The 13,092-nt window shown below is 39.5% G+C and overlaps 1 protein-coding gene and 1 non-coding gene across 3 annotated transcripts in view; both read right to left on the bottom strand.

The window, feature by feature from the left end:
• The window catches only part of CHMP3 (charged multivesicular body protein 3), an 81,751-nt gene that overhangs the window by 4,029 nt on the left and 64,630 nt on the right, over positions 1-13,092 (bottom strand). For both annotated transcript variants that reach the window (XM_067704458.1, XM_067704459.1), the window contains one exon: positions 126-247. In XM_067704458.1, the coding sequence (XP_067560559.1) occupies positions 126-247 (122 nt within the window). The remainder of the gene's footprint in view (positions 1-125; positions 248-13,092) is intronic.
• LOC137206284 (U6 spliceosomal RNA) lies at positions 3,910-4,016 on the bottom strand. Its single transcript, XR_010934599.1, has one exon. It is a non-coding gene; the product is annotated as a U6 spliceosomal RNA (small nuclear RNA).

Here is a 13,092-nt window from a genome sequence, read left to right as displayed (position 1 = left end):
TCCTCAAAATCATTTCTGTCTGGCAACAGTGGCCTGTCTACTCCTGCCCAGCCCCGGCCCTACAGCCCCTGCCGCTTGCTGACTCTTAGCGCTTTGGAACAGGACACAGGGTGGCCCCAGGGCACCTTCATCATCTCTTTGGACAGCTCCCGCATGGTGGCCTGGATTTCTGGGATCTTCACCAGACTCTGCATGGCCTTCATCACTTCTGTGCTCCTCTGCAGGGAACCAGCCACTCGCAAAACCGCTGAAAGGGAAAGATGACAGTCAGGATTGCTCAACAGAATGTGACGCAGGATGGAATAAAGAAAGACAGTCAAGGGCTCCTCTGGTGGTGCAGTGGTTGGGAGTCTGCATGCCGATGCAGGGGACGTGGGTTTGTGCCCCGGTCCGGGAAGATCCCACGTGCCGCAGAGCGGCTGGGCCCGTGAGCCATGGCCGCTGAGCCTGCGCATCCGGAGCCTGTGCTCCGCAACGGGAGAGGCCACAGCAGTGAGAGGCCCGCGTACCACAAAAAAAAAAAAAAAAAAAAGAAAAGAAAAGAAAGACAGTCAAATCAAAAGCTATTCTAATAAAAGTCAGCAATAGTGGGCGGACTCCCAAAGCTATTTATGTACCCGTAGACTACATTGCTGTCCTTGGACCAAGACTGACTTTCCTAAATTGTGTGCTACTTTGGCTACAATAGGTACAAACTCTCCGAGCACCCACACCAACCAGCTGATCTGGAGAATGGCCTGAAAGCCTGCATCTGACCTTTAGGGAAGGAAGCCAGCTAGGCATGATGTCACCCCCAGGACAAGTCACACACGGGAGGAATGGCTCTAGGCGGGCCTTGCTGGGGCCACACTGGAAAAGAGGCTTTAAGCAACCCAAGCAGTGCTCCCCACACACCAGCCTACGGAGGGTGGCTGCCCGGGAGGGGCCTGCTGCTGGTCCACAGGAAAATGAGAGTGAGTATGTGTCAGTGTGAGACAGCTACAGCTCCTCGTTACAAAAAATGTTCTGTTGTCTGAGATCATACACATACTATATATTTTTTAAAAGAAATCGTGGTAGTAACAAATGATCATTTCTCCCCCCTGAAGTCTTTAACATGTCAAAATAAAAGCTGGCAACCCTTCAAATCTGTTTTGAAATTTCATGAGGCTTAAAAGTTCTGAGAAATGCCTCACTTCCAGCTGTTCACCAAAACCGGTGCACAGGGCTCCCCAGCTACCCCAGGAATCACCACCAATCCACCTCTGTATAAATCCAGACTCCAGGAAGCTAAGGAAAACAAGGGGCAAGGAAACAAGAGGAACCAGAGAAATGCCTGTCTGACATACATAGCATTTTGTGATTTTTCTAAAGGAGTAAGGAAGTTTGCTAGTTGCAGAGAATACTTCTTTTCCCTTGACACTGAAAAGGGAAAGTAAAATATTTATCTATTTATTAAGATCAGTCTAATTATAGAGAAGAAGTATTAAGAATCTGTATGGCTGAAATAAGCAATAAATTATATATGCCATTATAATGATATAAGAAAGATAGAAATTCTACAATGTTAAAGTTACTATTATTATTGTAAAGAGGTAAGTGATGGGAGGAAGAGAAGAAGGGTAAAAATAAAGCAAATTCCGGGCTTCACCGGTGGCGCAGTGGTTGAGAGTCCGCCTGCCGATGCAGGGGACACGGGTTCGTGCCCCGGTCCGGGAAGATCCCACATGCGGCGGAGCGGCTGGGCCCGTGAGCCATGGCCGCTGAGCCTGCGCGTCTGGAGCCTGTGCTCTGCAACAGGAGAGGCCACGACAGTGAGGCCCGTGTACCGCAAAAAAAATAAAAATTAAAAAATTAAAAAAATATAAAGCAAACTTCATATAATTTTGCTTGAATGATACAAGTTTGATGTCTACACAGGCATATGTTTTATCCTAATTTGCATCCTGAGTCTGTATCCCAGAGAGAGGGGCTGAATATGACATGTGTTCAATAAACTTTTTTGAATTAGTAAAAATAAAGAGACAAAAACTCAAAACCAAGAAGATACATATTGATACATGAGAAAAGTAAAATACTGGACCAAAATGTATTTTCTATATTCCACAAGGAAAAAGCACACGTGGCAGAAAAAATAATTTTATAAATAAAAATAGTGACCCCCCCACAAGAGAATGAGAAGACAAGCCAAAAGCTGGAAGAAAATATTTTCATTAGACATTTCTGATAAAGGACTGTTATCTAACATATACAAAGAACTCTTAAAGCTCATCAATAAGAAAATGAACAACTCAATCAAAAATGGGCAGAAGACCTAAACAGACAACTCACCAAAGAAGATATACAGATGGCAAAAAAGCACATAAAAAGATGTTCAACATCCTATGTCATTAGGGAAATGCAAATTAAAACAACAATAAGATACCAGCATACACCTATTAGAATGGTCAAAATCCAAAACACTGACAACACCAAATGCTGGTGAGGATGTGGAGCAATAGGAACGCTCAGTCATTGCTGATGGGAATGAAAAATGGTACAGCCACTTTGGAAGAGAGTTTGTCAGTTCCTTACAAAACTAAACATACTCTATTTTTTTTTAACATCTTTATTGGAGTATAATTGCTTTACAATGGTGTGTTAGTTTCTGCTGTATAACAAAGTGAATCAGCTATATGTATACATATATCCCCATATCTCCTCCCTCTTGCGTCTCCCTCCCACCCTCCCTAGCCCACCCCTCTAGGTGGACACAAAGCACCAAGCTGATCTCCCTGTGCTATGCAGCTGCTTCCCACTAGCTATCTGTTTTACATTTGGTAGTGTATATATGTCCATGCCACTCTCTCACTTCGTCCCAGCTTACCCTTCCCCCTCCCCGTGTCCTCAAGTCCATTCTCTATGTCTGCGTCTTTATTCCTGCCCTGCCCCTAGGTTCTTCAGAACTTTTTTCTTTTTTTAGATTCCATAAATATGTGTTAGCATATGGTATTTGTTTTTCTCTGAGTTCACTCTGTATGACAGTCTCTAGGTCCATCCACCTCACTACAAATAACTCAATTTCATTTCTTTTTATGGCTGAGTAATATTCCACTGTATATATGTGCCACATCTTCTTCATCCATTCATCTGTCAATGGATGCTTAGGTTGCTTCCATGTCCTGGCTGCATACTCTTACCATATGATCCAGCAATAGCCCTCCTTGGTATTTATTCAAAGGAGTTAAAAACTTATGTCCACACAAAAACTTGCACGTGGACATTTATGGCAGCTTTATTCATAATTGCCAAAACTCGGAAGCAACTAAGATATTGCTTGTAAGTGAACGATAATAATGGATAAATGAAGTGTGGTACATCCACACAATGAATATTATTCAGCACTAAGAAGAAATGAGCTATCAAGTCATGAAAAGACCTGGAGAAACCTTACATGCATATTACTAAGTGAAAGAAATCAATCTAAAAGGCAACATACTGCATGATTCCAATGATATGACATTCTGGAAAAGAGAAAATTATGGAGACAGTAAAAAGGTTGCCAGGGGTTAAGGGTGGGAGGGATGAATAGGCAGATCACAGAAAAATTTTAGCTGTATATATTTCACAATAAAATAAGAATCTCCAAAATAAAAAGGTTAAAATTCTACAGAAAACATTAATAAGTTAGCATTATAAAAACTAGCTGACATTTAAACTTAGAAAGACCAAGGTCACACAGAGGGGGTCGTGAAACACAATGAGTAGCGCTTCATGGTTACAGCTCTTTGTGCTCAGCTCCTCCCCAGCAGCCCCGCCCAGGCCTCCTGCAGGCCCTCCAGTGTCCCAGGCTCCCTCCACCTTCAGGGCCTCCCTCTGCACAGTGCCAGGGCCCCCTGACATCTTTAGAGAGTGGGGACTTGGTGGGCGGATTTCCTTTTTGTTTGTTCTTCAAATACAGTACCCTTCATGAATTTGCACGTCATCCTTGTTCAGAGGCCATGTTGACCTTCTCAGTAAGGTTCCCATTTTGGTACCTGTGCTGCCCAAGACAGCACTAGGTTTGTTTTTTATTTGGAGGTGGACTCACGATTTTATTCCCAGTGCCTAGCACTGTGCCCTCACACAGCTAACACTCAAATATTTGTTGAATAAACCAATGAATGGTTGAAAACAACAGAGAACTATGATATTCAAACTGGGTAAAGAAATTAAACATATTAGTGTCTTAATAGTAAACAGCACTGAGGTGGTTTTATAAAGACTCAAGTGGTCCTAAATAAAACGACATATTTAGTATTAGGTCAGAAATAGGTTTTTCCTTTTTTGTACTGACCACAAAAATTCCAGAACATTTCTTTACAGAAAAAAGTAAAACAGTAACCAATTTCAGATGGCAAAAGGAGGGTGAGAGATCTCAACAGAAACTAGCTCTCCTCAAGTTTTCAATTACAGACACAGTATGACTGCATACTTGTGACCAAAACAGATCAGTAGATGTAGTAAAAGAAACTAAAACCAAAAACAACATAAACGGATTTAAAGAGATTAATGTTTTAGCATTTCATTGTGAAGAATTTCAAACATACACAAAGTAGGCAAGTGTCATTTCACCAAAAGAGACACGATGGCAAATAAGCATATGAAAAAATGTTCCTAATCATCATCCATTAGGGAAATACAAATTAAAACAACAATCAGATAGCTCTACACACCCATCAGAATGGCTAAAAGAAAAAATACTGACACCACCCAATTTTTTTCTTTGTTTTGTTTTCAAATTTTTATTGCCAGAGATTTAGTCTATTAGGCATGGTGCCCTTGACTTTTATTTTTTTTTTAAACATCTTTATTGGAGTATAATTCCTTTACAATGGTGTGTTAGTTTCTGCTGTATAACAAAGTGAATCAGCTATATGTATACATATATCCGCCTATCCCCTCCATCTTGCATCTCCCTCTCACCCTCCCTAGCCCACCCCTCTAGGTGGTCACAAAGCACCGAGCTGATCTCCCTGTGCTATGCGGCTGCTTACCACTAGCTATCTATTTTACATTTGGTAGTGTATATGTGTCCATGCCACTCTCCACTTCGTCCCAGCTTACCCTTCCCCCTCCCCGTGTCCTCAAGTCCATTCTCTACGTCTGCATCTTTATTCCTGTCCTGCCCCAAGGTTCATCAGAACCATTTGTTTTTTTTAGATTCCATATATATGTGTTAGCATACGGTATTTGTTTTTCTCTTTCTGACTTACTTCACACTGTATGAAGACTCTAGGTCCATCCACCTCACTACAAATAACTCAATTTCGTTTCTTTTTATGGCTGAGTAGTATTCCACTGCATACATGTGCCACATCTTCTTTATCCATTCATCAGTCGATGGACACTTAGGTTGCTTCCATGCCCTGTCTATTGTAAATGGTGCTGTAATGAACATTGTGGTACATGACTCTTTTTGAATTACGGTTTTCTCAGGGTGTATGTCCAGGAGTAGGATTGCTGGGTCGTATGGTAGTTCTATTTTTAGTTTTTTAAGGAATCTCCATACTGTTCTCCATAGTCGCTGTATCAATTTACATTCCCATCAACAGTGCAAAAGGGTTTCCTTTTCTCCACACCCCCTACAGCATTTATTGTTTGTATATTTTTTGATGATGGCCATTCTGACCAGTGTGAGGTGATACCTCATTGTACTTTTGATTTGCATTTCTCTAATGATCACTGACGTTGACCATCCTTTCATGTGTCTGTTGGCAATCTGTAAGTCTTCTTTGGAGAAATGTCTATTTAGGTCTTTTGCTCATTTCTGGTTGTACTGTTTGTTTTTTTGATATTGAGCTGCTTGTATATTTTGGAGATTAATCCTTTGTCAGTTGCTTCATTTGCAAATATTTTCTCCCATTCTGAGGGTTCTCGTTTCATCTTGTTTATGGTTTCCTTTGCTGTGCAAAAGCTTCTAAGTTTCATTAGGTCCCATTTGTTTATTTTTGTTTTTATTTCCATTTTTCTAGGAGGTGGGTCAAAAAGGATCTTGCTGTGATTTATATCATAAAGTGTTCTGCCTGTTTTCCTCTAAGAGTTTGATGGTGTCTGGCCTTACACTTAGGCCATTTTGAGTTTATTTTTGCGTATGGTGTTAGGGAGTGTTCTAATTTCATTCTTTTACATGTAGCTGTCCCGTTTTCCCAGCACCACTTATTGAAGAGGCTGTCTTTTCTCCATTGTATATTCTTGCCTCCTTTATCAAATATAAGGTGACCATATGTGTGGGGGTTTATCTCTGGGCTTTCTATCCTGTTCCATTGATCTATACTTCTGTTTTTGTGCCAGTACCATACTGTCTTGATTACTGTAGCTTTGTAGTACAGTCTTAAGTCAGCGAGCCTGATTTCTCCAGCTCCATTTTTCTTTCTCAAGATTGCTTTGGCTATTCGGGGTCTTTTGTGTTTCCATACAAATTGTGCAATTTTTTGTTCTAGTTCTGTGAAAAATACCATTGGTAGTTTGATAGGGATTGCATTGAATCTGTAGATTGCTTTGGGTGGTATAGTCATTTTCCCAATGTTGGTTCTTCCAATCCAGGAACACAGTATATCTCTCGATCTGTTTGTGTCATCTTTGATTTCTTTCATCAGTGTCTTATAGTTTTCTGAGTACAGGTCTTTTGTCTCCTTAGGTAGGTTTATTCCTAGATATTTTATCCTTTTTGTTGCAGTGGTAAATGTGAGTGTTTCCTTAATTTCTCTTTCAGAGTTTTCATCTTTAGTGTATAGGAATGAAAGAGATACCTGTGCATTAATTTTGTATCCTGCTACTTTACCAAATTCATTGATTAGCTCTAGTAGTTTTCTGGTAGCATCTTTAGGATTCTCTAAGTACACTATCATGTCATCTCCAAACAGTGACAGTTTTACTTCTTCTTTTCCGATGTGGATTCCTTTTATTTCTTTTTCTTCTCTGATTGCTATGGTGAAAACTTCCAAAACTATGTTGAATAATAGGTGAGAGTGGGCAACCTTGTCTTGTTCCTGGTCTTAGTGGAAATGGTTTCAGCTTTTCACCATTGAGAACGATGTTGGCTGTGGGTTTGTCATATATGGTCTTTATTATGTTGAGGTAAGTTCCCTTTATGCTTACTTTCTGGAGGGTTTTTATCATAAATGGGTGTTGAATTTTGTTGAAAGCTTTTTTTGCATCTATTGAGATCGTCATATCATTTTTATCCTTCAATTTGTTAATATGGTATATTACATGGATTGATTTGCGTATATTGAAGAATCTTTGCATTCTTGGGATAAAACCCACTTCATCACGGTGTATGATCCTTTTAATGTGCTCTTGGATTCTGTTTGCTAGTATTTTGTTGAGGATTTTTGCATCTATGTTTATCAGAGATATTGGTCTTTAATTTTCTTTTTTTATAGTATCTTTGTCTGGTTTTGGTATCAGCGTGATGGTGGCCTCGTAGAATGAGTTTGGGAGTGTTCCTCCCTCTGCTATACTTTGGACGAGTTTGAGAAGGATAGGTGTTAGCGCTTCTCTAAATGTTTAATAGAAATAGCCATCTGGTCCTGGGCATTTGTTTGTTGGAAGATTTTTAATCACAGTTTCAATTTCAGTGCTTGTGATTGGTCTGTTTATATTTTCCATTTCTTCCTGGTTCAGTCTCAGAAGGTTGTGCTTTTCTAAGAATTTGTCCATTTCTTCCACGTTGTCCATTTTATTGGCATACAGTTGCTTGTAGTAATCTCTCATGATCCTTTGTATTTCTTCAGTGTCAGTTGTTACTTCTTTTTCATTTCTAATTTTACTGATTTCAGTCTTCTCCTTCTTTTTCTTGATGAGTCTAGCTAATGGTTTATCAATTTTGTTTATCTCTCGAAGAAACAGGTTTTAGTTTTATTAATCTTTGCTATTGTTTCCTTCATTTCTTTTTCATATAGTTCTGATCTGATATTTATGATTTCTTTCCTTCTGCTAACTTTGGGGGTTTTTTCGTTCTTCTTTCTCTAATTGCTGTAGGTTTTTAGGTTGTTTATTTGAGATTTTACTTGTTTCTTGAGGTAGGATTGTACTGCTATAAACTTCCCTCTTAGAACTGCTTTTGCTACATCCATAGGTTTTGGGTCATACTGTTTTCATTGTCATTTGTTTCTAGGTATTTTTTCATTTCTTTAGTGATCTCTTGGTTATTTAGTAGCATATTGTTTAGCCTCCATGTGTTTGTATTTTTTACAGTTTTTTTCATCTAACTGATATCTAGTCTCAGAGCGCTGTGATTGGAAAATATACTTGATACGATTTCAATTTTCTTAAATTTACCAAGGCTTGATTTGTAACCCAAGATATGATCATCCTGGAGAATGTTCCATGAGCACTTGAGAAGAAAGTGTATTCTGTTGTTTTTGGATAGAATGTCCTATAAGTATCAATTAAGTCCATCTTGTTTAATGTGTAATTTAAAGCTTGTGTTTCCTTATTTATTTTCATTTTGGATGATCTGTCCATTGGTGAAAGTGGGGTGTTAAAATCTCCTACTATTACTGTGTTACTGTCGATTTCCCCTTTTATGGCTGTTAGCATTTCCCTTATGTATTGAGGTGCTCCTATGTTGGGTGCATAAATATTCACAGTTGTTATATCTTCTTCTTGGATTGCTCCCTTGATCATTATGTAGTGTCCTTTTTTTCTTGTAAAAGTCTTTATTTTAAAGTCTATTTTGTCTGATATGAGAATTGCTACTCCAGCTTTCTTCTGATTTCCATTTGCATGAAATACCTTTTTCCATCCCCTCATTTTCAGTCTGTATGTGTGTCTAGGTCTGAAGTGAGTCTTTGTAGACAGCATATATACGGGTCTTGTTTTTGTATCCACTCAGCCAGTCCGTCTTTTGGCTGGAGCATTTAATCCATTTACATTTAAGGCAATTATCGTTATGTATGTTCCTATTACCATTTTCTTAATTGCTTTGAGTTTGTTTTTGTAGGTCTTTTCTTTCTCTTGTGTTTCCTGCCTAGAGAAGTTCCTTTAGCATTTGCTGTAAAGCTGGTTTGGTGGTGCTGAATTCTCTTAGCTTTTGCTTGTCTGTAAAGGTTTTAATTTCTCCGTCAAATCTGAATGAGATCCTTGCTGTGTAGAGTAATCTTGGTTGTAGGCTTTTCCTGTTCATCACTTTAAATATGTCCTGCCACTCCCTTCTGGCTTGCAGAGTTTCTGCTGAAAGATCAGCTGTTAACCTATGGGGATTCCCTTGTATGTTATTTGTTGCTTTTCCCTTACTACTTTTAATATTTTTTCTCTGTATTTAGTTTTTGATAGTTTGGTTAATATGTGTCTTGGTGTGTTTCTCCTTGGATTTATCCTGTATGGGACTCTCTGCACTTCCTGGACTTGACTGACTATTTCCTATTCCATGTTAGGGAACTTTTTGACTATTATCTATTCAAATATTTTCTCAGTCCCTTTCTTTTTCACTTCTTCTTCTGGGACCCCTATAATTCGAATGCTGATGCAGTTAATGCTGTTGCAGAGGTCTCTGAGACTGTCCTCAATTCTTTTCATTCTTTTTTCTTTATTCTGCTCTGTGGTAGTTATTTCCACTATTTTATCTTCCAGGTCACTTATCCGCTCTTCAGCCTCAGCTATTCTTCTATTGATTCCTTCTAGAGATTTTTTAATTTCATCTATTGTGTTGTTCGTTTGTTTGCTCTTTAATTCTTCTAGGTCCTTGTTAAACGTTTCTTGTATTTTCTCCATTCTATTTCCAAGATTTTGGATCATGTTCACTATCATTACTCTGAGTTCTTTTTCAGGTAGAATGCCTATTTCCTCTTCATTTGTTTGGTCTGGTGGGTTTTTACTCTTCTCCTTCATCTGCTGCCTATTTCTCTGTCTTATCATTTTGCTTATCTTACTGTGTTTGGGGTCTCCTTTTCACAGGCTGCAGGTTTGCAGTTCCTGTTGTGTTTGGTGTCTGCCCCAGTGGCTAAGGTTGGCTCAGTGGGTTCTGTAGGCTTCCTGGTGGAGGAGACTGGTGCCTGTGTTCTGGTGGATGAGGCTGGATCTTGTCTTTCTGTTGGGCAGGACTGAGTCTGGTGGTATGTTCTGGGGTGTCTGTGAAGTTATGATTTTAGGCAGCGTCCCTGCTAATAGGTGGAGCTGTGTTTCTGTCTTGCTAGTTGTTTGGCATGGGGTGTCCAGCACTGGAGCTTGCTGGTCGTTGAATGGAGCTGGGTCTTAGTGTTGAGTGGGAGATCTCTGGGAGAGCTCTCATTGATTGCTATTACATGGTTTCAGGAGGTCTCTGTTGGTCCAATGTCCTGAACTCGGTCTCCCACCTCAGAGGCTCAGGCCTGACACCCACTGGAGCACCAAGACCCTGTGTGCCACATGGCTCCAATCTGCTGAAACTGGAACCTGGTGCACAGGTGATGGGAATGCAAAATGGTACAGCTGCTGTAGAAAACAGTCTGGCAGTTCCCACCACTCCCTGGGAGATGGGAGACCAGCCTGGGGTCCAAGTCGTGGGCGCGGCAGGCTCACTTCTCTCCTCACCCGGCTCCAGCCCTCCTCAGCCCACCCAATTTTGAGGATGCAGAAAAACTGGATCACTCATACACTGGCAGGTGGGAATTTTAAATGGTACCACCACTCTGGACAACAGCTTGACAGTTTCTGATATGCAACCGTAAAACCCAGCAATTGTTCTACTGGCCAGTTATCCCAGAGAAGTGAAGACTTATGTTCAAGCAAAAATCTACACACATTTATAGCAGCTTTATTCATAGCAGCTGATAACTGGAAACAACCCAAATATCCTTCAGGTGAATGGTTAATCAAACTGTGGTGCATCCGTACCATGGAATACTACTTAGCAAGATAAAAAAGCAATGAACTACTGATACATGCAAAAACCTGGGTTAACTGCCAGAGAATTACACTGAGTGAAAAAAAGTCAGTCTAAGAGGGTGTTGGGCAAAATAGGTGAAGGTGATTAAGAGGTACAAACTTCCAGTTATAAAATAAATAAGTCATGGGGATGTCATGTACAGCACAGGGAATTATAGTCAAAAATATTGCAATAACTTTGTAGGGTGACAGACAGTTACTAGATTACTAGATTTATTGAGGTGATCAAGTTGTAAAGTATATAAATGTCAAATCACTATGCTATACATCTGAAACTAGTGTAATATTATATGCCGATTATACTTCAATTAATAAAAAAAGAAGAAAGAGGAAAAAAAGCCAATCCCAAGAGATTACATCCAGTCTATTCCTACATAACATTCTTGAAATGATAAAATTATAAAATGAAGAACAAATTAGTGATTGCCAGATATAAGGAGGGGGTGGGGATGGGAGGGAAGTGGGTTTGGTTACAGAAGTGCAGCATGAGGGATCCCTGTAGTGATGGAAACTGGAAGCATTCTAAAGCTTGACTGTATCAGTGCTGACTGCCTGGTTGTGATACCTACTTTAACTCTGCAAGATGTTACTACTGGAGAAAATGGGTAAAGGGTATACACAGAATCTTTCTATTATTTCTTACAACTGCATGTATGTGAATCTATTAACTCTCTAAAAACTTAATTTAAAAAAACCCTGAGAAGAGTATATAAAAACAAACAACATTATGTTTCCATGCCTGCTAGAGACACAAATGAAAAAAAAATACACATAAAAATACAAGTTCTAAAACAAACAGCCCAAACAAAAAATGGGTGGAAGATCTAAATAGACATTTCTCCAAAGAAGACATTCAGACAGCCAAAAAGCACATGAAAAGATGCTCAACATCACTAATTATTAGAGAAATGCAAATCAAAACTACATGAGGTATCACCCCTCACACCAGTCAGAATGGCCATCATCAAAAAAATCTACAAACAATAAATGCTGGAGAGGGTGTGGAGAAAGGGGAACCCTCCTACACCATTGGTGGGAATGTAAATTGGTACAGCCACTATGGAGAACAGTATGGAGGTTCCGTAAGAAAACTAAAAACAGAGCTATCATGTAATCCAGCAATCCCACTCCTGGGCATATGTCTGGAGAAAATCATAATTTGAAAAGATACATGCACCCCTATGTTCCTAGCAGCACTATTCACAATAGCCAATACATGGTAACAACCTACATGTCCATCAACAGATGAATGGATAAAGATGTGGCACATATATACAATGGAATATTACTCAGCCATAAAAAGGAACGAAATTGTTATTTGTAATGAGGTAGATGGACCTAGAGTCTGTCATACAAAGTGAAGTAAGTCAGAAAGGGAAAAATAAATACCGTATGCTAATGCACGTATATGGAATCTAAAAACACAGTACTGGAGCCTAGTGGCAGGGCAAGAATAAAGATGCAGATGTAGAGAATGGACTTGAGGACACAGTGGGGGAAGGGTAAGCTGGGACGAAGTGAGAGAGCAACACTGACATATATACACTACCAAATGTAAAATGGATGGCTAGTGGGAAGCAGCCGCATAGCACAGGGAGATCAGCTCGGTGCTTTGTGATGACCTAGAGGGGTGGGATAGGAAGGATGGGAGGGAGGCTCAAGAGGGAGCGGATATGGGGATATATGTACACATATAGCTGATTCACTTTGTTGTACAACAGAAACTAACACAACATTGTAAACCAATTATACTCCAATAAAGATATTTAAAAAAAAAAAAAGAACCAAAAACAAATTGCAAAAAAAGAGAAAAGAAACACACACCCCATTGTTCATTGCAGCGCTATGGACAATAGCGAGGACATAGAAGCAACCTAAATGTCCATCGACAGAGGAATGGACAAAGAAGATGTGGTACATATATACAGTGGAATATTACTCAGCCATAAAAAGAACAAAATAATGCGATTTGCAGCAACATGGATGGACCTAGAGATTGTCATACTGAGTGAAGTAAGTCACACAAAGACATATATCACTTATATGTGGAATCTAAAAAAATGATACAAATGAACTTATTTATTACAAACAGAAATAAATCACAGATGTAGAAAACAAACTTGTGGTTACCAGGGGGGAAAGGGGTGGGGGAGGGATAAATTGGGAGAATGGGATTGACATATACATGAAACAGATAAGTAATAAGGACCTACTCTATAGCAT

The sequence above is a fragment of the Pseudorca crassidens genome, chromosome 14, assembly GCF_039906515.1.
Source record: "Pseudorca crassidens isolate mPseCra1 chromosome 14, mPseCra1.hap1, whole genome shotgun sequence".
In the NCBI taxonomy this organism is placed as follows: domain Eukaryota; kingdom Metazoa; phylum Chordata; class Mammalia; order Artiodactyla; family Delphinidae; genus Pseudorca; species Pseudorca crassidens.
This window is presented reverse-complemented; position numbering and strand designations above follow the sequence as displayed.